At 39.5% G+C, this 27,506-nt stretch overlaps 3 protein-coding genes across 7 annotated transcripts in view; all 3 read left to right on the top strand.

The window, feature by feature from the left end:
- LOC125799480 (butyrophilin-like protein 1) overlaps positions 1 to 314 on the top strand; it is a 33,442-nt gene extending 33,128 nt beyond the window's left edge. The window contains exon 5 of the mRNA XM_049476327.1: positions 116 to 314. Coding sequence (XP_049332284.1) covers positions 116 to 135 — 20 coding nt within the window. The 3' untranslated portion in view covers positions 136 to 314. The remainder of the gene's footprint in view (positions 1 to 115) is intronic.
- Positions 1 to 27,047, top strand: part of LOC111197592 (trichohyalin-like) — a 309,738-nt gene extending 282,691 nt beyond the window's left edge. For 2 of the 4 annotated variants that reach the window (XM_049476184.1, XM_049476176.1), the window contains 3 exons: positions 23,311 to 24,334; positions 24,939 to 25,010; positions 25,127 to 27,044. In XM_049476184.1, the coding sequence (XP_049332141.1) occupies positions 23,311 to 24,334; positions 24,939 to 25,010; positions 25,127 to 26,496 (2,466 nt within the window). In that variant the 3' untranslated portion in view covers positions 26,497 to 27,044. Of the gene's footprint in view, positions 1 to 23,310; positions 24,335 to 24,938; positions 25,011 to 25,126 lie in introns of all 4 variants that reach the window. The other 2 variants (XM_049476187.1, XM_049476193.1) reach the window with 2 other exon arrangements.
- The window catches only part of LOC125780456 (selection and upkeep of intraepithelial T-cells protein 1-like), a 167,865-nt gene that overhangs the window by 76,009 nt on the left and 64,350 nt on the right, over positions 1 to 27,506 (top strand). The gene's annotated exons all lie outside the window — the stretch shown is intronic.

A 27,506-nucleotide genomic window follows, 5' to 3' on the forward strand; every position in this document is an offset into this window, starting at 1 on the left:
TTAGGAGATCAAGTGTTACTAAATCATTCTTCTATTTACCAACTATTTTACTTTACTTACATCTTCTCATGGAGATTTATCTAACTCTGTCTTCTCTTCTCTTTTCTCCACACAGTCATTGGGGTAAGTAAATAACTGCACTCTCTTCTCCCACTGATGGAAATAACTTCCTGTTTCTATTCTAATCACTGCTATTAAATTATAATGCAGAAATCAATCAGTCACATGACACCAGCTTTCAGATTAATATTCATGAGATCAGAGAAATCTGATCACAAAATGAAAGATTTACTCTTATATCCACCACCTTCCTTCCCACAATGCACCTGTGCATAATCCCACTGCACTGCAGGAATGTAGAGACAGTGAAGTTCACTGATGAGAAAAACACACAGTAATTAAAATCAGTCTGGGGTTTGTTTCCTGCAGAACGATGGAGGCTAACATTGATCTAACATTGATATGATGCATCATTAAATTAATTAATATCTGATAAACAAAAGTAGTACTTTATTTGTTCAGCAGTAGTTTAAAACATGTAGGATTGAATCACTGTGATCTGAACTACAGTGTTTCCAGATGTGTTCAGTCTGACTTTCACAGCAGGATACTTACAAAAACTCACAAACTTTAACATTTTATACCAAAATCATATACAGTAATCATACACCACCCCAAGAACAGTAATATAAATACAATTAGCAATTAAATACAATAAAAATGATAATAATGTATCATAATTCCACTGTATTTATAGACACTGTCTGCATAATGTTTATATAGATACACTAGACCCTTTCTTTTTCAAATTAGCAGCTGCCATTATAGCCGCCCCTATAACAGATATTTTCAACTTATCAATACACACTGCTGAAATACCAAATGTCTGGAAGACAGCTATTGTTTTTTTTTAAAAATGGAGATCAAGCTGATCCAAATTGCTACAGGCCAATTTCCATATTACCCTGTATCTCAAAGGTCTATGAAAGGTCTTGTCAATAAACAATTAAACCATTATCTTAATGAGAATGAAATTTTATCTGGGGTACAGTCTAGCTTCCAGGTTATGGCTGTGTCACTGCAGTTTTAAAAGTCCTCAATGGGTACGTTTACATGCAGCCTAATAATCCGTTAGCAATCGGATTACTGGCTCAATCGGAATAGAGCACGTCCATGTAAACACCTCAATCGGAATAGAGTAGTCCGATTGAGGCCATTCCGATTACAATTTCTATCCGATCGAACGAGGTGGATAATCCTTTATATAATCCAATACAAAGAAGAATAACAGCCTTGTAAACACCTGTACATCCGATTACATCCCCAATCGGAATGTTTAAGTACATCTGCGCATGTGCCACAGCGTTTTAGAACCAGAGACACTCTTAAAAATAAAATAAAAAAAGTTCTAATATTAGGAGAGGAGATATTCCTCGTAGTTTATGTATATTTATTTCTTACTGCTTAAACTGTAGTTTAGGAGCGGAGCAGAGGGAAACAAGCGCTCATGAGCTGTTACATATCACCATCAGTTATCTACATTTATAACCTGCTGATTATTAATGCTGTAGCCTAATGTTACAGTTACTGTACATAATATAGTGTTCAGATTTTCCCGTGGCAGCCTCCCAGAAGAGCGTGCGCTCCTGCGCGGAGATTTTCGTTTTTTTTTAAATAATAATAATAATAATAATAATAATAGTAATATTAATAGTAAACTGTATTTATAAAGCAATAATAAGGAAAAAAGGAAAAGGAAAAAACACAATAAACTATGTGACTATGATATTAAAAGAAATCAATTAAAATAAAAAGTAACAAAAATATAGATCAATACATATATCGATGTATAATAATACAAACACAAATTATTAAAACAAAGTTTATTTAAAAATGTCTTCAGACGCTTTTTGAAACTGTTTACTGATGCTGCTTGCCTGATCTCAACTTCAGTCTCATTTCTTTGCTGCATAAAAACAAAAAGCTGCTTCTTCTCTTCTTATCTGTAACACTATATAAAATACACTGCATAAGATTATAATAGCTGGTCTAAAATAATTATATTACAATGTTTTAGGATGTTTTTTTTCTTTGGTCGCAAAACCCGATCTAAAAGGCAGCCGAAATGTCCGCGCAACATCTCGCACTCTCCCGGAAGGCTTCTCGTAGCTACTGGGAAGACACCCACCACGGAAAAACGCTCTTAAACTGCAGCTCACGCAGTTACAGCTACATTTCCTTCAAAATATTACCACTTTATTCTCGTAATATTAATTGCCTGATTTTTTTAGATAAAGCTGTGCAGTATCTTTAGCAGACTGGAGAGCAGACGACGATAGAAAGCTCATTGCAACCAGACGAGACTCGAGACTCGACTGGGATTCGTGACCAAAGACTTGTGATCATCTCTGATACCAACTGTAAACTCTGGAAACATAGCTCCAGTTGCTGTTAGTCCGCTCACGCTGGCTGACATCACCTGATGCTCGTTGTCATGGTTACAAGTACGCTAAGCGATACCACACATGCGCGTCATGTTTGATCTGATTACTTATAGCGTGCACATAAACGGAGAGTTTACTCAGACTATTGGGGAAAGTGTACATATAAACACCTCAATCAGATTCAAATTCATTCGGATTGAAGGAAAGCTTTGCATGTAAACATAGCCAATGACATTATATCTGCAGTGGATGTTAGGCAACATTGTGCTGCAGTATTTATTGACATGGCTAAAGCGTTTGATTCAGTTGACCACAACATTTTAATACAAAGACTGGGTAGCATAGGGTTTACTGACCATTCCTTAGCATGGATTTTAAATCTGTCTTCTAGGACACAGAATGTGAAATTAGAAGATGTTCTCTCATCTCCATGCCGGGTTACAAAAGGTGTCCCTCAAGGGTCAATATTAGGACCTACATTGTTCTCAATATACATTAATAATATTCCATTTTCTGCTGGCAATGCTTCTGTTCATCTGTATGCAGATGATACAATCCTGTATGCTTCTGGTTCCTCCCCTAACTGCGTTCTATCCATACTTCAAGACGGCTTTTCTCAGCTTCAAAACTCTTTTGCCAAGCTCAAACTGCCGTTGAACATTTCTAAGACAAGGGTTATGTGGTTTGATCGGAAGGGCAATTTAAATGACTCAACCCTCAAAGTCACAACCAAGGAAGGAGCTGTCTTGGAACATGTTACAAAGTATAAGTATCTAGGCATCTGGCTAGACAGCTCATTATTTTCTCTCATCATATCACAAATTTACAAGTAAAAGTCAGGGCAAAACTTGGCTTTCTTTACAGAAATCGCTCATCTTTTACCCAGGCTGCCAAGCTTTCTCTGGTTCAGATGACTCTGCTGCCCCTGTTTGATTATGGCGACACAGTTTACAGACTGGCGAGTAAAAGTTCCCTGCAGAAGCTGGATGCTCTGTATCATTCTGCTCTTCGTTTTATTACAAATGCTCACTCTAGAACCCATCACTGCTCTCTTTATACTCTGGTCAGTTGGCCTTCTTTACACACTCATTGCAGTATACACTGGTTCACACTTATCTACAAAACTCTCCTCGGCCAATCACCGCCTTATCTACAGAACCTGATCCAACCACTGCCTGTTACATACAACACCCGCTCTGCCAGCGCCATTCAGCTTAAAATTCCCAAAACAAATACTACTTTTGGCAGATTATCATTTCAGTCATCTGTTGCAGAAGACTGGAACACATTACAAAAAAATTTATCCCCATTTCACAATTTAAAAAATGTGTTCAAGAGCTTTTTACTGATACATGCACATGCTTTGCAATTAATTGACTGTTTTAACATTATTGTTTTATGTTTCTGTTTATTAGATTGTTTGTTGCCTTCATGTTGTTCCTCAAGTGGTTTCTGCTGCTTGCCAGGTCGTTATTGTAAATAAGACTGGTGAAATAAAGGTGAAATAAAAATAAAAATAAAATAAAGCTCTGTTATCAGTATCAGGACCACACATTTAAACAGTGTGATTTTGTGCTTCAGTGGGATCAACATGTGAGTTTGATGCTCCTCTGTAGACGACAGAGTTTCTCAAGTACATAGACCTGAATCTGAATATCATTTACTGATGAGCTTTTTATCTTTTTATTAAGAATTCATTAATAAAAGCACTGTAAAGATTTCTATGTAGTCTCTTCTGATTTATGTTTGTAATAAAGACTAACTAGATCTAGAAACAAACTAAATAAAAATATCTTACAAATTGTGTTAAATTATTAGCTGTGTCAATCTATTAAAGAATGAATCAGATTAATCACACTTGTTCATAAGTTTTAAGCGTTTAATAGTGGATATTTAAATGTAAATGAGAGAATTAAATGTAGCTCTGCAAAATAATATAAAATGTATATTAGTGGTGTCAGTTGCTTACAAAAGAATTATATTATGTATAATCAATCACAGTGCAACCACTGTCAAAATAATACAATCTAGTGACATTACAGAAACAGCATCACTGTTGCTTTCTTTATAACTTAAATTTAAATATTTCAGTGTTAAATGTGTGCACATTTATTATTTAGAACTATATATTAAACAAAAAATGTGAGTAACAGTCATTCAGTAAAAACAATGGTAGAGACGGGAAACTAAACTCTTCAAAAATGTTATATTATAAACGTCATTAGTCTTAGTCTCATATGTGCAAAATTAAAACACACAAATACAAAAATAATCCTTGAACAGCACCACACATTCTTACTCCTCTCCCTCTCTCTTATTCTGTCACATATATTTCTTTTCAGAGGCGTCAAATAATAAAGAACAAATACTTCATTACGTTACTTAAGTAGAAATGTTGATTATCTGTACTTTACTGGAGTAATTATTATTAAGACGACTTTTTACTTCTACTCTTTACATTTTCACACAATTATCTGAACTTTCTACTCCTTACATTTTATAAACAGCCTCGTTACTCCTATTTCATTTCAGCTCGTTTTCATTCCGGCTTCTCATCGTTCAATAAAACCCAATCCAGATAAATCTCTCTATTCAGATAGAGTGAATCTGATTGTGATTGGATGAGAAGTGTAAACATATACTATTCTGACACCCTATTGGTTTATACACGACCAATCACACCTGCACACGTCACGCCCCCCACACTCCAGCAAGAACATAGCAGACGTATGTAGTCTAGTATGAAGATGATCCGTTCAGAGACTCAAGAGAACTCCAGACAAACATCCAACTAATCTTCTTTAATATATTTACATTCTACTAAAATACATTCATTTACAATGATCATATATGCAGCTGAAACAGGAAGCCTAGTGCATACCAAATTTATTAATATTAACATTTTAATATAATATTATAGTCATTATGGCTTTTAGATAAATGTGTTTTGGGGAGGGGGTGGGGTAGTGCACTATAGACTCCTGTGGTTCAGCCTAAGCTTTTCTCTTCCATTACTTTTACTTTTATACTTTGTAGTTTTGAAACCAGTACTTTTACTATTTTACTTGAGTAAAAGTTGATATTTAAGTTGATACTTTAGCTTCTACAGAAGTATTTTAAACTCTAGTATCTGTACTTCTACATGAGTAATGAATAGAGATACTTTTCACACTTTTATTCCTCTCTTTTATCCTGATCCAACTCTTCCTCTCCCTTGTTCTGGTTTAACTAAACCTTTTCCTGAACTAAATATTAATTTCCCCTCATCCAGACATATTTTCTCTCTCTGTGCTCCAATAGCTACACTGATCACACTCAGTCCAAAGAATCCTCTTTTTATGGGTCCATGTCACTGACAGCATTATATCTAATGCTAAGATCCAAGATCCCAATTTAGACTTTTATTTATCATTAATAATCTGTAAATTCAAAACAGTGTATTAGTTATAATAGATTTACACCTGCTGTTGTTGCAGAAGCAGTAGTTATATACTGTATTTAAGATTTGGAACGTGAGGTGATTAATTTTGGTATGCTGTATTTAAACAACTGTAAATAAGATCAGAAAGATGCAGAATTGTGTGAGTGGATAATCTTGTTTATTAATAAAATGTAATCATGTTTAAAACATGTTAATTGAATGTATATTGTGTGATAGAAAGATGAATAGTATGAACAGTATAGTCCACAACAGACAGATGTTGTGTTAAACGTATTTACAGTATTGAAAATGTGAATACAGATTTTACAAAAGCAAGTTAGTGACTATAAAAAACTGTAATCTAATCATTTAATTAATTAATATAACTGTATAACTGTAATTAATTATTAAATGTAGGTATATTTCTGTATTTTTGGGAGGGAGACAAATGATTATGAAGTGTGATCTGCCCAGCAAACAGCACAGAGCCATTTTACTTTATTATAATATTTCAGATTTGTTTTAATGCTTTTTATATTAGGATCTCTTAATGTGCTGAGTAAAAGTTTATTAGAGGATTTAGGAGAGGAATTAACCAAATAAGAGAGAGAGAGAGAGAGAGAGAGAGAGAGTGGGCGAGGGAGAGGGGGGGGGGGAGGGAGGGATACTGAGTGTTAGTTAGGAGATTTAATCATTTTTTAGGAGAAGTAAAGTAATCAAGCTACTTTATAAACTGATGAAGTAGTGATGCTCTGTTTACATCAGTAAATAAAAGCAGCATTACATCACCGGGCTCTGTGAACTTTTTAAACGTTTTGGCATTTTAAATTTTATTATTATTTAAATACATTTCATTTTATTCAACAATACATTTCTTGCACTATATTGTATTCCAGAAAAAAATGTAAATATACTAAATAAACTTTAAAATATATTAATTTTATTATAATGTTAAACACAGATAAGTAGCATGACTTAAAGTTACGTTTTTATAAGTACAGATATGCAAAAAAGACGCAGTTGGATTTATTTTATATAAATATAACATTATAGCAGGCGATGCATTGAAACTGAAAAAGAGAATGAATGTTTTTGTTGTATGAAGGTTTTCAGCTCTGATTGTACAAAACATTTTAGTAGGAATTCCACTCAAGTCTTAGTACATGAGACCCCAGGGGTCTTATTTATTTGCATATCAAATGCAAAAACCATCCTCACGCATATTAAATCAAGATTAATAATGGAGAATTTACCCTTACTTATTAAAATATATATTTGGTCTGCATGTATAAAGTTTTAGTGTTTTCTGTATTTTATTCTGCTTACTAGTATATGTAGTTTTGTTTTACACTAATTTCTACTTCAGTCTCCAAAATTTCACTTCTTTGCAGTGCGTTCCTCCATTATCTCGCTCAGGATGAATAGAAAATCCCATATTTAAATATTCATTAAGTGATTTGCATGGACCTTTTATGGGTAAATGTGGGCGGTACGGAGGAGGAACCCGAGTCTGGTTCACTTGTGCACATTTATAAGCAGATAGTGATTTATAAAGAGGAAACAGTGTTCAGGTGTGCGTATGCATTTTTAAATCTGAATTATTTTAGGTGTACGTCATTTTCTGGTTATTGTGTGAACGCACACTTTCACTCCAGAATCTACACAGAGTTTTATAAATGAGGCTCCAGGGATCTTCTAATCACATTTCTACAGCTGTAATCTGAACTACACATCTTAATCCTCTTAACGTGTTTGTGAACGTTTGGTAAAAGTGTAGGTTTAGGAAATGTTTAACGATGTTTCACACTGTGTAACAAACCAGCACTGTTACCTCCATAGTTCCAGCTACGATTTAGAGAAACCAAAACTGCTTTATTCAGATTATGTAAATTATTAACACAGTTATCACCTATGCTTTTGATAAACGCACCCCTGAACTCTGCTGAGAGTGATGTCACTGTGAGATGTTACATCATCAGTATCATCATCATCATTAGATTAATAAAAGCTTCATTTACACACATTTTAACTTAAATCCAGAGAAAGATTTATACACACACACATTTAAATGTGTGAATCAGTTCCACATGAATAAAAGCTGCTCCATCATCACAGATCAGTTTCAGTTTAATACTTTTAATAAAAATGTGATGATGTCATTTATTTATTCATGTTTTACTGATGAATCTGAATCTGAAGATTTTCAGTGAATTCTTATTTCTACATCTGAACTCAGAACAGCTGAAAAACACCAGTAAATCTCTGTACAGTCTGAACAACTGATTAAAACACAGCTCAGCATTCAGTGAATGTATTAGTCTGATAAATACGGAGCATTATAGACTTTATTAGAGCTGATCTTCAGGAAGAATCATGTTCTTTATGATTTGATCAGAGAAACTGTTCTTTTTAGATCTTTATATGTAACACAGATTCAGTCCTGAACTCTTCAGACTGTTTTCTTCACTTCCACAGTCTGTAATCAGACAGATAAGAGAGAGGAGGATGAAGAGGGAGGAGTGTAAGACAGACTGAAATAGAGATGAATGATGATGCTGATGATCCTGCATGAAGGAACAGTTCATTCCATTTATGAAATGAATGTAGATCTTTCTCCTCACAGAGCTGTTCAGTAGAGCTTTAATGAAAACACTTCAGTAATCAATAAACTACGACTGTGAGAACAGTTTTCCCTCCGTCACTCAGTGAACAAATCACCTTTATCCAGCCATGTTTGTTCATCTCCAGATGATCAGAGGATCTTAAATACTTCATTCAGGTGAAGACAGATGATTCATAACTAATGTTTTTACTCTGTTCCCAGAGAAGATCTTCAGCCCCTGTTTCTGTTTTCTGTTCAGAAGATTAAAGCAGTTCTAAAGGTTCATTTAGTTCCAGTGAGAGAAATCTCCAGTACAGACCAGTATGAGCTGATCAGACTGGAAAGAACAGAATTCCAGGTGTTGTAATGAGGAACAGAAGGCTGGAATGTGTGTGAGGAAGCTCTGAGAGATCTAAGGAGAAGCAGTTGAACTGCAGGGAAGGTGGAAGATGGAATATTAGAAGCAGCTTCAGCAGAACATTAATGTTGTTTAAAACAGCGCTGAGCTCTTTTAATGACCTTTAGAGACACATCAGTATCACTAATGAACAACACAGTCCTGCAGAACAACAAGAAAACAACACAACACAACAACAATTACACAATCAAACACAATTCCAACACCAACACACTCCCGTCTCTATCAGATCCTCATCAAAAGAAAGTCCTGTAAAGATCTGTAGAATCTGATCAGCTGCTGAAACAGTTCAGTGTAGCATTAGACTGATTTACCACATGATCAGATTCACAGCTTTACTCCCAGTTTCTGATTCTATTCATTCATTACACTTTAAACATGATCAGCATTATTTTACACTTATTACAATGTTACCATATTATTTATACATTAATACACATTCTTCTGTTCATTTCTACAGGGGCATCTCGGGGTGACAGGTGATCCAGGTGAGTATAAATGAATCTGAATGGAATCGACTGTTTTAATTCTGAGCTTCTAAAAGCTGAATGTGTTTATCTGTACTGAACACACACACACACACACACACAAACACACACACACACACACACACACACACAAACACACACATACACACAAACACTCACACACACATACACACAAACGCACACACACAAACACACACACACACACACACAAACACACACACACACACAAACACACACACACACTCACATACACACACACACACACACACACACACACACACACACTCACATACACACACACTCACATACACACACACACACACACACACACACACACACACACACACTCACATATGCACACACACTCACATACACACACACTCACATACACACACATACAAACACTCTGAGAACAGTCAGGATTGCTTTGTGTGAGTGTTTGTTTGGTAAAGCGAGGTGACGGTCATTGGAGGAGCGCAGCGGCCGGGTGGTAGCGTAAGTCTTCAGAAGTGAGTGCAGGTAGGAAGGAGCTGTTCTGTTCACACCTTGTAGGCAATTGTAAGAGCTTTACAGTTTTTTTCAACTGTTTACACACTAAATCTTTGCTTGTCACACAATTTTCTAAACATGGCCTTCAAACACCATAACCCCACACCAAATATGCAAAACCACACACTAATTCTCAGTGTCTGACTCAGTTTTTAAATTCCCAACACACATTTTGCCAAACTCTACACACAAGTTTCTACCTAACACACAAAGATCAAACAGGAAGTTACTTTATTTCATCTTTCAAACACAACCTATCAAAACTAAATCACCAGTGCTTCACTCCCACCCCTCACATGTGTAAACACTTATTACTTTATTGAACACCAACGAATCATTGGCTAAGTATAGGCCTGTAAATAGGTAAAATGTCAAGATGTCTCTTTTGAACCATGAATGACAACGAAGAGAGAGCCGGGAGAGTTGTTAAGGCACACTCAACCCCCCAACTCATACCCTCACCACAGCCAACACCCCCCAGCTTTTTCAGATATGTGTTTGTTGTCTGTCCAACTTCATGTGGTGGTTGGATTTTTTTTTCTGCGCTGTACAAATATTAACAGCAGCAAATGATTTGGAAAAAATAAATATTTTGGGTTTGAAAACCCATTGTTTATGTGTGTTGTGAGTATTTTACCTTCTCTCTGCACTTCTGTATGGAAATAAACAGAGAATCCCATGAATGAAAGAAGAGCTATTGGTTTTGATCAACAGTGTGTACCATGAATCCAAAATGTCATATTATGACAAAGGTGTTGGCAATGTGAGGTCAGTGCTTGCTTTTGAGATGTGTTGATGACATTTTGAATGTTGTGTATCATTTTGCTGGACATTTGAGGCATTTTGCATTTTGTGTGAGCAATTGTGGGTTTTGTGTGTAGAGTTTTGAAAAATAGACACAGAGCTTAGAAAATGTGTGAAAACAGTTGTAAAAAACTGTAATTTGATACGAGCATCAACTGGTAGCCAGTGGAGCTCAATGAGCAGCGGGGTGACATGTGCCCGTTTTGGCTGGTTGAAGACCAGACGTGCTGCTGCATTCTGGATCATTTGGAGTGGTTTTACTACGCAGGCCGGGAGGCCAGTTAGTACGGCATTGCAGCAGTCGAGTCGTGAGATGACGACTGCTTGTACCAGGAGTTGGGTGGCCTGTTGCGTCAGAAACGGTCAAATTTTTCTGATGTTATAAAGCGCGAAGCGGCAGGATCGAGCAACTGAGGTGACATGGTGCGTGAAGGAGAGCTGGTCATCAACCATAACACCCAGGTTACTATCACCCTTTGTCGGTGAGAGAGAGATTCGATGCTTATAGAGAAGTTGTGTTGAAAAGATGGTTTTCAACACAACTTCATAGTGGCAGCGCTTAAGACCGCTGGACATACCCTTATGATTCACTGGCTGAATCACAGGGTATATCTGTTTATATGCCTACCATTGCTGCGTAGTCTGTCAGAGAGAGCAGGTTTAGCTTTCCTCACACCCACCAGAATAGCCTGGTGATCGGTATACTGAAGCAACGTGAAGATCATGGTACGTGGACTTCCATCTCTGTGGCAAATGATTGTTTGTTTAGCATAGCCATTTCTTCTGCAGAATCACTAGTTTGCTGTGTTTTTTTGGTGGAACCTGGACCACTTTCAATGCCATGCTTTTAATTTAAAGTCGTCCACAAGCCCCCAAAAAAATTTTAAGCAGAGGGTTGTTGTCGGTGCTCAGTGCTATGCAGCCATCTTGCTTCATGCCTCAAGGAAAGTCCTCTAATGTTAGAAATTTTTATATGTCATCCCACCCTCTAACAACTGCACATAAAATCACTGAGCAGCAATTAAAATTAATTCTATGATCAGAGCAGACTTAATACAGTGCCTTGCAAAAGTATTCTGACCCTTGAACTTTTTCACATTTTGTCACTTTACAGCCACAAACTTAAATGTATTTAAAGAGATTTTAATTGATAGACCAACACAAAGTAACACAATTGTGAAGTGAAATGAAAATGATACATTGTTTTCAATTTTTTTATAAAATAAAAATATAAAAAGTGTGATGTGCCAAAGAATTCGGCCCCCTTTTCCCTGAAACCCCTAAATAACATCCAGTGCAATCAACTGCCTTCAGAAGTCACTTCATTTAATTAATAGAGTCCAGCTGTGTGTAATTTAGTCTTAGCATAAATACAGCTGTTCTTTGAAGGCTTTAATTGTTTGTTAGAGAACACTAGTGAATAAAAAGCATCATGAAGACCAAGGAACTCACCAGACTGCTCAGAGATGAAGTTGTGGAGAAGTTTAAAGCAGGGTTAGGTTATAAAAACATATCCAAAACTTTGAGCATCACAAGGAGCACTGTTCAATCAATCATTCAAAAATGAAAAATCTATTCTACAACTGCAAACCTAAAAAGACATGGACATCCACCCAATCTGACAGATCCAGCATGGAGAGAACTGGCCAGAGAAGCAGCCAAGAGGCCCATGGTCACTCTGGAGGAGCTGCAGAAATCCACAGTTCAGGTGGGAGCAAATCTGGCCTTTATGGAAGAGTGGAAAGAAGAAACCAACTGTTGAAAGAAAGACATAGGAAGTGCCGTTTGTGCAGCAAATATGTGGAAGAAGGTTCTAGCAGGAAAACTCTAGAAACAAAGTGCCAATAAACACGTATGACAATTAGTAATAGTGAATATAGTGTATATAGAGTCTTTGGCGAAAGCCCCGTCGAAGCCCAGGTCCGCAGCGTCTGGAACCTCGCAGATAGTGCCGTACTTGTACGGTGGGGGCGGAGCCTATCCCCTGGGCAACCGGCGGGACCGAACTGGAGGCGGTGGGGAAGGAGGAGGGTGAAAACGTATGTCAGCGTCTGCAAGCAGGGGAGAACAGGTATGAGGGAGGTCTTTTAAGGACAGGTGGGAGTTGGTGATTGGCTGAGAAAAGTGGCGGGATTCCGAGTTTCCCGCTAGAACCTGCGCAGAAGCTTTCAGTTCTAGCAGGAAAACTCTAGAAACAAAGTGCAGCAAGAAAGATTTAATCCCAATAAACACGTATGACAATTAGTAATAGTGAATATAGTGTATATAGAGTCTTTGGCGAAAGCCCCGTCGAAGCCCAGGTCCGCAGCGTCTGGAACCTCGCAGATCCTGCCGTACTTGTACGGCGGGGGCGGAGCCTATCCCCAAAAATATAAAAAGATATAATTACCCACAGGAGGATCCTTTACCTGGTTCACGTATTCTGGAAGGAAAACAGTTATAAACAAGCTTGAATAAGGTGTTCAAGATTAAAGTGTTATTTGCTGAGTACGTGTGCATTACAGTAGCTCATGTTTTGATAGCATACATTTATTAGGTTTGTTGTATACAAAGTACTTGTATACACTGCTTGAAGCTATTTTAGAAGCGTATGATAAGCGTAACGTTGACGTGATCAGCATGAGAAAACACTGCGGACTAACAATAGATTAAGCCTTTGAGGGGCACAACTTTTGGACGCCGTCACAGCAAAACGCGGACTACGAGTCCAAAGGCTATAAGGGCGGGCACGGCCCGCTGTGCAGCAAAACGCGGACTACTAGTCCAAAGGCTATAAGGGCGGGCACGGCCCGCTGTGCAGAAAAAACTCAGACTAGGAGTCTAATGAGCTATAACAGTATATTCATTTGACGTCTGTATAAAAATCTTACAACCGCCTCCAGTTGTTTGCAATTAAATAGATATATTAAATAGATATATAAATAAATAGATATGTACATAAATTACTTACTCAGACATCAGGTATCCCGAACAAGATGGGTGAGGGTATAAGAGCGAGCACGGCTCGCGACTGCAGCAGCGCGGACTACGAGTCCAGTGGGTATTTAGAGCGGGCACGGCCCGCGATCGCAGCAGTGCGGACTACGAGTCCAGTGGTTATTAGAGCGGGCACGGCTCGCGATAGCAGCAGCGCGGACTACGAGTCCAGTGGTTATTAGAGCGGGCACGGCCCGCGATCGCAGCAGCGCGGACTACGAGTCCAGGGTTAATAGAGCGGGCACGGCCCGCGATCGCAGCAGCGCGGACTACGAGTCCAGTGGGGTTTTAGAGCGGGCACGGCCCGCGATCGCAGCAGCGCGGACTACGAGTCCAGGGTTAATAGAGCGGGCACGGCCCGCGATCGCAGCACGCGGACTACGAGTCCAGTGGGTATTTATAGCGGGCACGGCCCGCGACTGCAGCAGCGCGGACTACGAGTCCAGTGGGTATTTAGAGCGGGCACGGCCCGCGATCGCAGCAGCGCGGACTACGAGTCCAGGGTTAATAGAGCGGGCACGGCCCGTGATCGCAGCAGCGCGGACTACGAGTCCAGTGGGTATTAGGGCGGGCACGGCCCGAGATTTAAAAGACTTTCCATTATCATTGACTGCTATAACATTTTACTGATGATTGTTATTAGACACCTTGTAAGTTGTGATGCGAACAAAGCAAATATAACAGGGGAAGCGAAATTACAGTTTTTCCCAAATGTTTAAACGCATTTCTAAAAACTTGGCTCAGTTTCTCAAAACTCTAAACACAAACTGAAAATTATTAACTCCTTTGTTGAAACTCTACAAATCTCCAGCAAAACTGATTCCTTCCACCAAAACAACACACACAGCTATTTTATGCTTATCTCTTACAGAGCATCAAATAAACACTGACAAGATAAATTCAGAGCACTATTATCAGAATTATTTGGTTATGTTTTTGACTTCATGAGGCCGCTGTACAAATTCAAATGCATAAAAGTCAATGGAAATATGTTGGCTTTCTGTTGTTTTTATTTATTTGGTGTGGTTTAGGACCCCCCCATTTACAGTACTACACAAATATAAGCTATATGTACTGTATGTAAAATGTTGCAAAACTGTAATTTTCACCTATTTTCACAATGAGAAACATGATAAGGAAAATTCACATACAAAGAGGACACAAAAATGTATTTATTGCAAAATGCAAAGAAACAGAGCACTGTTCTTCAGACCCCTGATCTCGGTCAGGCAAGAGGACCTCATCTAAATCAGCTGCAATATTATCCCTCGCCAAACAGCGGGGGGAAAACGCCTTGCATGGCAAATCCATCTTTGGCAATCATCTGTGTGGATGTCATCACATGCCTCCCCCAAACATGAAGTAGAGCCACACGCTCGTGGGGTCTGTGTTTGTACACTTTCCACCTCCATGCAGAAAAGAATTCCTCTATTGGATTGAGAGATGGGGAATATGGTGGAAGGTGCAGCACAACAAACTGTGGATTTAGAGAACCAATCATTGACCAGAGCTGCCCAGTGGAAACTTACATTATCCCAGATGACAACGTAGGAGGGCTGTATCAGTCACGTGAGGCTTCTTTTATACTCTGACAAATGATTGAAACGTTCTGCTAATTAAGTTTACATAGCTGCAACTTGTGTGAGACTACTTGGTAATTAGAGTTTTGTATTTGAAGGTCAGTGATTCTTAGGTGAGCAAGGTGTTCTAAATGATGAACTTTGTGTTTAGAGATTTGCAAAGCTGTGATTTAGAATGATATTTGAGTGAGAACATATAAAATTGTGTTTAGAGTTTAGCAGTTTGGAGTCACAATGTTGACACATGAGCTTCATGTTTTTGGATTTGTGTGCATAGTTCCACATTTTTTGTGTAAACATTTGGGAAAAACTGTAATGTCAAAACAAATGTCAGGAAGCACCAAATGCAGAACCAAGGACAGACTGTCCTTGGAGAACACCCCCAAAACCAAAGGACCAGGGAAAGTAACATCAGCACAAACCATAAGACATAAAGCAACGACAAACCGGATCGGATACTTAACATTGAGGCACGTAATTTGCACAGCAGTACGTCAAAGCAACCCGTGATCGGTAAATGCGCAAAACTTCGGCCACTAAAAAAGTTCTAAGGCAATAGCATCCGCTGCCCACGGCGTTGATTAATATTTTAAAACACAGCATCGTAAGAGTAGAAATTCTGCAAGAAAGGTACAGGCACAGGCAACACAAAATTAACCCAATAAAAGGCAGCAAATCACCAGAATTAGACCAGGTACGGAGTCAGTGCAGTCCACGAATCACGTAATCGAGAACCTGTGCAGTACTGTACATCCGAGTGTTTCTTATACAAGCAGCATCGGACACGAGTCCAATCAAGCAGCGGAGCGGGCACGGCCTGAGACAATAAACAACGCGGACAGCTAGTACAGTAAAGCATTAGAGCGGGCACGGCCCGAGACAATAAACAGCGCGAACTGCGAGTACGGTAAGGCAATAGAGCTGGCACGGCCCGAGATAATAAACCACGCGGACTGCGAGCCAGTAAAGCATTAGATCGGGCACGGCCCGAGACAACAAACAACGCGGACTGCGAGTACGGTAAAGCATTAGAGCGGGCACGGGCCGAGATTATAAACGATGCGGACTGCGAGTATAGCAAACCATTAAAGCGGGCACGGCCCGAGATAATAAAACCGCGCAGACTGCGAGCCATTAAAGCATTACAGAGCGGGCACGGCCCGAGATTATGAACAACGCGGACTGAGAGTACGGTAAAGCATTAGAGCGGGCACGGCCCGAGATAATAAACGATGCGGACTGCGCGTACAGTAACCAGCAGAGCGGGCACGGCCCGAGACAATAAACAACGCGGACTGCGAGTACAGTAAACCATGAGAGCGGGCACGGCCCGAGATAATAAACAACACGGACTGCGAGTACAGTAAACCATTAGAGCGGGCACGGCCCGAGATAATAAACCACGCGGATAATAAACCGCGCGGACTGCGAGTACAGTAACCAGCAGAGCGGGCACGGCCCGAGACAATAAACAACGCGGACTGCGAGTACAGTAAACCATTAGAGCGGGCACGGCCCGAGATAATAAACAACGCGGACTGAGAGTACAGTAAACCATTAGAGCGGGCACGGCCCCAGATAATAAACCACGCGGATAATAAACCGCGCGGACTGCGAGCCATTAAAGCATTATAGAGCGGGCACGGCCCGAGATTATGAACAACGCGGACTGAGAGTACGGTAAAGCATTAGAGCCGGCACGGCCCGAGATAATAAACCACGCGGATAATAAACCGCGCGGACTGCGAGCCATTAAAGCATTATAGAGCGGGCACGGCCCGAGATTATGAACAACACGGACTGAGAGTACGGTAAAGCATTAGAGCGGGCACGGCCCAAGATAATAAACGATGCGGACTGCGAGTACAGTAAACCATTAGAGCGGGCACGGCCCGAGATAATAAACACGGACTGCGATTACAGCAAAGCATTAGAGCGGGCACGGCCCGAGGTAAACGACGTGGACAGCGAGTCATTAAAGCATTAGAGCGGGCACGGCCCGAGGTAAACAACGCGGACAGCGAGTCATTAAAGCATTAAAGCGGGCACGGCCCGAGATAATAAACAACGCGGGCTGCGAATACAGCAAAGCATTAGAGCGGGCACGGCCCGAGGTAAACAACGCGGACAGCGAGTCATTAAAGCATTAGAGCGGGCACGGCCCGAGGTAAACAACGCGGACAGCGAGTCATTAAAGCATTAGAGCGGGCACGGCCCGAGATAATAAGCAGCGCAGAAAGCGAGACATTAAAGCAGTAAGTAGAGCAGGCACGGCCCGAGACAATAAGCAGCGCGGAAACGAGTACAGAAAAGCAATTGAACGGGTACGGTCCGAGATAAGAAGCAGCGCAATAGGCACTTGCGACGAGCAAAACAGCTGCATAACAATGCTTTATAATAAAAAACGTATTACAACCAATTATGAAATTTACAAATTAGCGCCACTTCGACAAAATAACTTAAAACAAATGAAACAGTCAATACAATCACCCAATACGAAAAAGTATTAAAGCAGCTCCATAACAAAAAAGTGCCACAATACAAATATCAAATACAGTGCTCCTAAATTAATGTGTAAAATACGAAGGTATATAAAATGGAGAAAACGGCACCCATTATAGAGCCGGTTCCAATAGGTGACTTCGAAGAGTCGGCACCTGAGCCGGATCGATCGCGAACGACACATCAATAACATTCAGCAACAGTAAAGCCCAAGACCGATAAACGAACCATAGGAGCGTCGCGAGAATGAGATCACAACGAACGAGGATTAAAAAAGTACACTAAGTTTATTTATCATCGATCAAATTAGGTTTTGGTGCTGCATGAACGAAACACTTTGCATGCAGTGACTGAAGGGTCAGCTCCACTGAGGCGTGGGCGTGTGTGTGGACAGTAGGAAGGGAGCAGGCTATCAGCGCCACATTGCTGTTTCAATAAAAAACCCAAGTTAATTTCGAGCACTAAACGTAAGCAACACAACAAGAGCGAAGCGTACAAACTCAACCACAGGCACCGGACAGAGCCGTGGAAAACGCAGAAACACCAAGCAACTATCCGAACACCGCCGAGAAAAGCCCCAGCACTAGACCAGAACGCCACAGAATCGACACTGAGCCGAAAACAACCAGCACGATTCAGCACACGGCTGCGAGCCGAGACAAAGCATCGGAGCAGCAAGCCTCGAAGGCAAGCGCGACACGGTCACGTGATCCAGCAAAACAGGAACCCAGACCGCCAACAGCAAACACAGCGAGGATCCAACCAAAACGCCAGCGACAGAACAGAGAGCAATACAAACCAACATGGATCCTACGAGCAGGAAAACGAGCCAACTACGAACGAGCAGCCATGCAGACGGGCGAAAAAACGGCAAACTGAGAGCAAGGTAATGACAAATGGCAGAAACACCATGCAGCCACAAATCCTCAGTCTCTAGATAATCAAAGCTGGTAAAGACTAACCCCAAAAGACCTGCAGCTGTAATTGGAGTGAAAGGTGGCTCTACGAAGTATTGATATAGGGGGGGGCGAATAATTTGCACATCACACTTTTTATATTTTTATTTTATAAAAATTTTGAAAACAATGTATCATTTTAATTTCACTTCACAATTATGCGTTACTTTGTGTTGGTCTATCGCTTAAAATTTGAGGTTGTGAAGTGACAAAATGTGTAAAAGTTTAAGGGGGCCGAATATTTTTGCAAGCCTGTAAGCACTATATACCTGTTATAACCTTCATTGTGGTGCAGAATACAGATGTGTTCCCTTGTGTATTGTAAAATTCAGGCCACCTTCAGCTTCAGGACATTTACACACTTTGGTTGCAATTCCACAAGTGGCCTCTAGTTCACACTTTGAGTAAATTTCAGGACACACACACACAGATTTTGTCCGTTCCTTGTGAAAATTTTGAACAAATTAGATTTTTTTGCTCTAGGGGCATTTTTTAATGTGTAGAACATCGTGATGCGGAAGAAATGTATTGGAAAAATCAGGACGTCAGTTTATGTCCTGAAGTTGTAACACGTACTGAAGTTAGAGGTGTGCATTCTTGAATTTGTCCTGATTTTTCACAATGTACAAGTGCACACACACACACACACACACACACACTAAACACACACATACACAAAAAGCACACACTAAACACACACACACGCACACACACACTAAACACACACACAACACACACACACATTATATACACACACACACACTAAACACACACACATACAAACAATCACACACACACACTTACAACACACATAAAAACATACACTAAACAAACACACACACATACACAATAAACACACACGCACATAAAAACACACACTAAACACACACACACACATACAAATACTCACACACTAAACACACACATACACAAATTACACACACTAAACCCACACACGCATACACTAAACACACACACTAAACACACACACACATACTAAACACACACACTCACGCACACACACACACACACACACACACACACATACAAACACACACTAAACACACACACACACGCACACACACACACACTCACACACACTTACACACACACACAAACTAAACACACGCACACAAACACACACATACAAACATGCACACAAAATACACACACACACACACACACACACACACACACACACGTGTCTGATCTTCAGTCTGATAGTGAGAGAAACTGATGCAGAAGCTCCAGAGCAGTTCATCTTCAACTATAGAAAAGGAGGAAGTTTTTCATCTCTTTAGTTTCAGTTTAACTTTCATTACTTTCTTCCTCTCCTCCAACATCTCAGTGATCAGAGAGTCAGGATTCAGGAGCTCAGTATTATTATAAAGTGATGAACAGAAGAAAGAAGAATAGATAGAAAATACAAGCAGAATGTTTACTGATATTTTGTGATTTCAGTATTTTAAATGTTTTATTTTGTCTCCTCCAGTTGATGAAGTCATCATTCAGCAGGTGAGATCATTATTCTGATTAAATCTCTCAATCTCTTTATTAAATTGTATTAATATGATTCTAAATCTATAAATGAATATCAGTGTGTGTAAATGGTGTTCAGAGTACATTATTCAGAAAGTTTATATCAGTTTACTCTCTCTCTCTCTCTCTCTCTCTCTGTCTCTCTCTCTCTCTCTCTCTGTTCTTCACACACTCTACTGTTAGTAATATCAGTATTTTAATATTGACACACCAGCAGTGGTTTGATCAGAGAAACAGTTATTAATAATTTATAATACAGTATGACATCATGCATGAAATCTTCACACTGTTTTATTCTCTTCTACAGGGGGACAGAAAATGGACAGAAGAGGAGAGAATAAAAATGGAGGAATCTGCTCTGCTGACCGGTGAGGATAGATATAGATATTTCTGAATGTGGTTAATTATATTGTAATTTGTATTGTATTATATTGAATCAGTGATGAGATTTTTATTAAGAATTAAGATATATTTAAAGGGCGATTTGTTTTAACTGTTTTTTCTTATTTGGTTATTTATAACAGTCTCAGATGAATGCTTTTAAATATAAATCTGGAATTGAAATCATTTCAGTTATGAAGAACTGAATGAAAGACATTTTTATGTTGACGTGTGTGTGTGTGTGTGTGTGTGTGAGTGTGTGTGTGTGTGTGTGTGTGAGTGTGTGTGTGTAAAAATAATGTTGAGAACTGTATGGGAAAGAGTTTCAGCAGCTCTGCAGACTCAGAGATTTCCCTTTTCTGTCTTCTATTAAGGATAAATATTTTTTAGATTTGTTCTTTTTTAACGTTTTTTTCTGAATCACTTTTATCATCACTATTCAGTAGGGGTGATAAAAATATATTTTTTAGACATTAGTTGTAACTGAGAATGTAATGATGACGGAACACAAAAGGCAGAATTCAGAAGTGTGGAAGTGTGGAAGTGTGGAAGTGTAGTGGCCGGACAGTCTGTGCTGTACAGATAACAGAGATAGAAGATGGATGAGTGAATAATCCGACCGGTACCCTCTGCATTTAAAGCTGGAGCATGGGAACACTTTGGCTTCTATGTAGTTGAAGGGAAAACAACATTGAGAAAACACACAATATGCAAGTTGTGTTAAACTAAACTAAAATATTTTGGAAACACGACAAACATGAGAAACCATATTACACTTTTCCACCCAGAGGAAGCTGAAAAACTACAGTTGTAGCTGCTGACCAGTGAACCATTGAGCAACCAATAAGCTTCCACCCAACTCGGAAATGCTGAAGTGAATTACAGACTCTATCTAAACTGTACTTGTTAAGGATTTGTGTCTGTTTTCAGTTCCTGAGAACCAGGGCTTTCACTCCATGTTGTGCACATTGGAGCTGAGATACAGCTTCCTGTCTCAAAGATTTTTCACTGAAACATTGATCATCACACTCTACAACAACATCCAAGCCAAAGTTATGAAGTCATTCAAGAATCGTTACCCTTAAGGATTGCTGTATGTTGTGATGCCTGGAATTCCATTTGCATGGAATTCTGTGTGCATTTTATCAGGGATGAGTGGAAGCTGCAGTCACATTTGCTCCAAACAAGAGCAGAAAACAAGAGCCATACGAGTGCAAATATTACATTACAGTACATTGTATTAAGTGGACACTTTTATTCAAAGTGACTTACAAATAATGAGCTCTAAAAGCAACAGAGGGGATAAAAGTCCAAGGCAAAACATTTTTGGGCAGCGAGTAATAATGGAATACAGGAGGAAGAGAGGGGGAGCAGAGAATGAGGTTAGAAGTAGTTCATTTCTTAGAGGTGTTGGGAGACGTAGTGTTAGAGACTTATTGGTTGGTAGTTTGTTTTACCATTGGGAAACTACATAAGAGAACTGTCCTTTGGCTGTTGAAGAATGTTAAAGCTGACAATGGACGGTCCACCTCACATCCTCACACAACTTTGCTATAGGAAACCCATTAAACACCAGTGTGAACATCAGAGCTGAAGAGGTGACTTTAAGATACTGGAAAAGTCATACCTCACACTGGACAGTACAAATTAAAGACTGTGATTGGCCAAAGGAAAAAAACATTGGACACTGAAATATTGGTAAAAGATGTAGTGGACAGGTTGACCAGCTTGAAGTATTTGGATAAAACAAAAGATCATTTTTGAGGTGCAGAACAATAAAAAAATGCAAGGCCAAAGCTTTTTGCCATCTTTTAAGCATGGTAGAGGTAATATGATGGTCTGGGGATGTTCTGAAGGCGGTAAAATAGGAGATTTATATAAGGTGGAACTTAATGAAGGAAGACTATCTCAATATTTTGAGACAGCATGCCACACTCTGTGGACAGCGCTTGATTAGGGCCAGTTTCATCCTGTAACAGTATAATGATCCTAAGCACACTTCTAAAATGGGTCAGCCGTATTTAAGAAAAAAGAAGTCAGACAGATTTCTGACTGTAACGGAGCTGCAGCACAGTCTCCTGAACCCTATTGAGCTGTTGTGGGATCAGTTTTACAGTGTGGTACAGATGAAAACTGCAGCAAGTCAATTAAGAAGGCCATGGAGTGAAATCACATTAGATTACCTCCAGGATATTACCGCTAGAATACCTGGAGTCTACCAAGCTATAATTGCTGCCTTTAAAAAAAGTGAACAGTCATCATTTCCATAAAAATGTTATTTTCTGACAATGTGTGTAGGTTTTGTTTATTTGCTATATGTACTAATATCCCAAGTTTCCATTGAGAACAAGAACATTTTAAAGTGATCCCAAACTTTTGAGCAGTAGTGTTTATTAATTTACACTTACAGTCAGAATGCTTGATTTGATTCTTCATTCTATATTTGAGTTTAGGTTTACACTGTTTATAGCTATTTAATAAAGGACTAATACATTTATCATAATTGATTATTTCAGAGTATAAGAAGGAGGGAATTCGTGGTCTTGCACTGAAGAACCGAATGGAACAAAAGAGCAGTAAAGAACAACTGGATACACTGAGAAAGGAGCTGCAGGAGAAAGAGAGAGAACTGGAGAAGAAAGAGAAAGAGGTAGAAAGCAGTAAAGAGCAGCTGGGGACACTGAGAAAGGAGCTGCAGGAGAAAGAGAGAATACTGAGAGAAAATATAAAAACAGTGGAGATGAAGGACAAAGAACTGGAGGAAAAGGAGAAACTTCTCACAGAATTAAAGGATGAACTCACACAAAGAACAAAGAAATTAGAGGAGGAGCTTAAATTACAAAAAGAAGAAATGGAGAAAAGTCTTATGAAGAAAAATGAAGAATTAAATGATAAAAAAGAACAAGTGAAGGATAAAGATATTAAACTGAAAGAGAACGAGGTGATCATTAAAGAACATTTAGAGAGTATCAGTACGAGAGATCTGACTTTAAAAAACACAAATGAAAGATTAGAAAGTGTTACTAAAGAGCTTCAGGAGAAAAACACACAGCTGGAGAAAAACAACAACCTGCTGAGAGAGAAAGAGAGAGAACTGGAGAAGAAAGAGAGAGAGGTGGAAAGCAGTAAAGAACAGCTGGAGACACTGAGAAAGGAGCTGCAGGAGAAAGAGAGAGTACTGGAGAAGAAAGAGAAAGAGGTAGAAAGCAGTAAAGAACAGCTGGAGACACTGAGAAAGGAGCTGCAGGAGAAAGAGAGAGAACTGAAGAAGAAAGAGAGAGAGGTGGAAAGCAGTAAAGAACAGCTGGAGACACTGGGAAAGGAGCTGCAGGAGAAAGAGAGAGAACTGGAGAAGAAAGAGAAAGAGGTAGAAAGCAGTAAAGAACAGATGGAGACACTGGGAAAGGAGCTGCAGGACAAGAGCAGTGAACTACAGGAGATGATGATCCTACTGGAGCAACAGAAAACTGAACTGAGAGAAAAAGATAAACAGATTGAAGAGAAGGAGAGACTTCTAAGAGAGAGAGACACACAGCTAATGGAGAGAGAGAAACAGGTGGGGGAGAAAGACAGACTTCTAGAGGAGAGAAACAAGCAGCTGCAGGAAAGAACAGATTCAGACCCATCAGCTCCAGTCAGGAGAAGAAACAGCATGGAGCTGATTCCTCCAACCAGTACGTACCTGTTTAATCTTCACAAAAACACTAAATAATAAATAAATAAAAGAACACATCATTATTTTTATACAGCATTAACATCTAATTGAGTGCTAATTGCTTGGTGTGTGTGTGTGTGTAAGAATTGTAAGAATAATAAATAGTAACATTCAGTCCAATAAATAAAATCAAACTGTGGCAAAAATTAATTTATTCTTCACACAATTAAGTTAATTCAGCACAAACTACTGACCAACTGTAACGTCAGGCTTTTTTATTTTTGAAGATTGTACAACATTCAGAAATATTAACTTATTATTTCAACCTATCGAGACAATTTGAGTGTGAAACAGAAAAAAACAGGCAGAAACAGGTTTTCATACAAAAGAAACGTGAGACACACAGGACTTCATCTTTCACTGCTTTAATTTTAATAAGTGGAATCTGTTTTCATTTGAAAAGTGTTGGTAGACGGTCTGTAATTAGCACCACTATTAATAGGTCTGGCCCTAAGATTTACATAATATTGACTATATTATAATTTGTTATAAAATATAAAACATTTACAGACTCCTCCCCCTCAGTAATGTAATCTCTATTCTGCTGGTTATGAATTTTTCAGTGAGTGGAGAGACTCCAGATTCAGCAGCATCACTCAGGAGAAGAAGCAGTCTGGAGGAACTTCCTCCAACAAGTAAATCATTACAGTTTAAAATAGAATCTTAAATATTAATCTGAATATAATAATCATCAGAATACTGTAATATATTTAATCTTTAGTCTCACTGTCTCTTTCCTGTTGTTCTTCAGTGAGTGGAGAACGGTGTAGTGCAGTCTCTCCAGCATCAGGTCCTGCAGCAGAACTCAGACTGGTGCTGCTGGGGAGGACTGGATGTGGGAAGAGTGCAGCAGGAAACTCCATCCTGGGCAGAGAGGAGAGGAGCCAGGCTGGAGCTTCTACAGTGAGGCAGCAGAGTGAGAGCAGACAGGGGGAGGTGGCTGGGAGGCAGGTGACTGTGGTGGAAACTCCTGACTGCTTCTGTCCTGGACTCTCTCTGGAGGAGCTGAGACAGAACGTGGAGCACTGTGTCCGTCTGTCTGCTCCAGGACCACACGCCTTCCTCCTAGTCCTACCAGTGAAGCAGTCTACAGGAGAGGAGAGAGGGATGCTGGAGAAAATGGAGGAGATGTTTGGAGAGAGATGTTGGAGGAACACCATGATCCTCTTCACTGTTACTGATGAAGTTCAGGAGAAGAACATTGAAGAGTTTATCCAATCAGGAAACCAGGAGGTCCAGAGACTTGTGGAGAAATGTGGGAACAGGTTTCACTGTCTCAACATTAAGGAGAGTGGAGATGATTCTCAGATCTCAGAGCTGCTGGAGAAGATGGAGAAGATGGTGGAAGAAAACAGAGAGAAATTCTACAGCAGTGAGATCTACCTGGAGACACAATCTCAGATCAGAGCAATGGAGACAAAGATCATTAGAGAAAGAGAAGAGAAGAGGATGATGGAAGAGAAAGAGATCAAAGAAAAACTAGAAAACGAGATGAAGAACTCTCTGAGAAAGATAGAGGGAACTGTACAAGAACACGAAGGAGAGATAAAGCAACTTAACGACCGAACAACAGAACTAGAAAGAAGGATGAAAGAAGAGAGGGATGAAGAGAAAAGGAGAGAACTGAAACGAGAGCTAGAAAGAGAGTTAGCGAGAAGAACAGAGATGGAGGAAAAGGTGAAGATACTAAAAGAAAAGAGAGTAAAGGAGAAGAGAGAGATGGAGGAGAGACACAGACAGGAGATGGAGGAGATCAGGGAGACGTATGAAGGAGAAGCCAGAATTGAGGCGGAGAGAAACCTGATGAAGATCATCCTGCCTGAACTCCAGAAAAACATTCTGCTCTCAAAGTTAAAGATGCAGGAAGAGTTCAGCAGACAGATGGAGGAGAAGAATGAAGAGATGCAGAAACTGAAGAAAAGAGTTTTAGAACTCAGTGAAACTCATTCACTCAGGAAGGAGGTTTACCAGACAGCTGTGATGAGAATTGCAGAGACAGAAAGAAGAGGCGCAGCATCAGAAAAAGAACATGAAGAAGGAGAGGCTGGAGGAGTGCTGAAGTGGCTCTTTAGAAAAAAGGATCAGAGTGAAAAATCAGGTGGAGGAGTTGTGGATGTTTAATTTCAGTTTCACTTTTACAATAATAGCATTTTTAAAATGGATCAATCAAATTATGATTTATGATCTAATTCTGAACTAATGCAGTAATGATGATGTAGGATAATTACTGTATTTATTTAAATTCTACTTCATCATCTGACTTTGTCATAAACAGTTAACCCAAAAACTGTTATGAGGACTTTTCTGATTTCAGTTTTGGTAAAAGACTTCAGGTAAAAATGCTCCAGTGCCTTAATCTCACCAGTTATTACTAAATGGTGTTCTAGCTAACACTAAGGCAGGTGTTCCCAAATCTATTTCTTACCTATTTGTACTCTGTATTACTGCTTTCTTGCTTTATCTGCTCTTTAACTCGGGACACATTTGTCAGTTATTGGATTTGTTGGATTGTTTGTGTCAGAATAAGGAACCAGTCACTTTGAATTCCCTTTAGGAGTCTGGTGAGCTCTGTGTGCACTACTTCAATAGTGCAGCTACCTGAACATGTCCAGCGCTTCCTTAACAAGTGGATTGTACACAGGGCTGGACTGGGACAAAAAAAAAAAAACAGCCGTGGCTTTTTTGGTTTAGACCGGCCCCACATAATTAGTGGAGCACTAGCGTCTTGTAATGTATGTATGTGGGGTTACAGAGACGCATAATGTATCATGTTAAACATAAGCAGTTTAGTATTTTGTTTTGTCTATTGTTTTAGTGCTTTTTTAAACATGTTGATCCACAGCATAGAGGCTACAAACTCAAACTATGCAGCCTTTCAACACACCTTTAACCTAAATATCTAAAATAAAATGATGTAGCCTAAAATATACACTTGCTGCTCATCCAACACTTCTCATTCTTGACCGTTTGCTATTTTATCAGCCATTGCTCATCATTCTCATGTAACAGAGCTAATGTTACCTCCATCACCTCAAAGTCCCTGTGTAATCCTAACTTTACTAACGTTACCTCCATCACCTCAAAGTCCCTGTGTTATCCTAACTTTAGTAACGTTACCTCCATCACCTCAA

The sequence above is a fragment of the Astyanax mexicanus genome, chromosome 1 (assembly GCF_023375975.1).
Source record: "Astyanax mexicanus isolate ESR-SI-001 chromosome 1, AstMex3_surface, whole genome shotgun sequence".
Lineage (NCBI taxonomy): Eukaryota > Metazoa > Chordata > Actinopteri > Characiformes > Acestrorhamphidae > Astyanax > Astyanax mexicanus.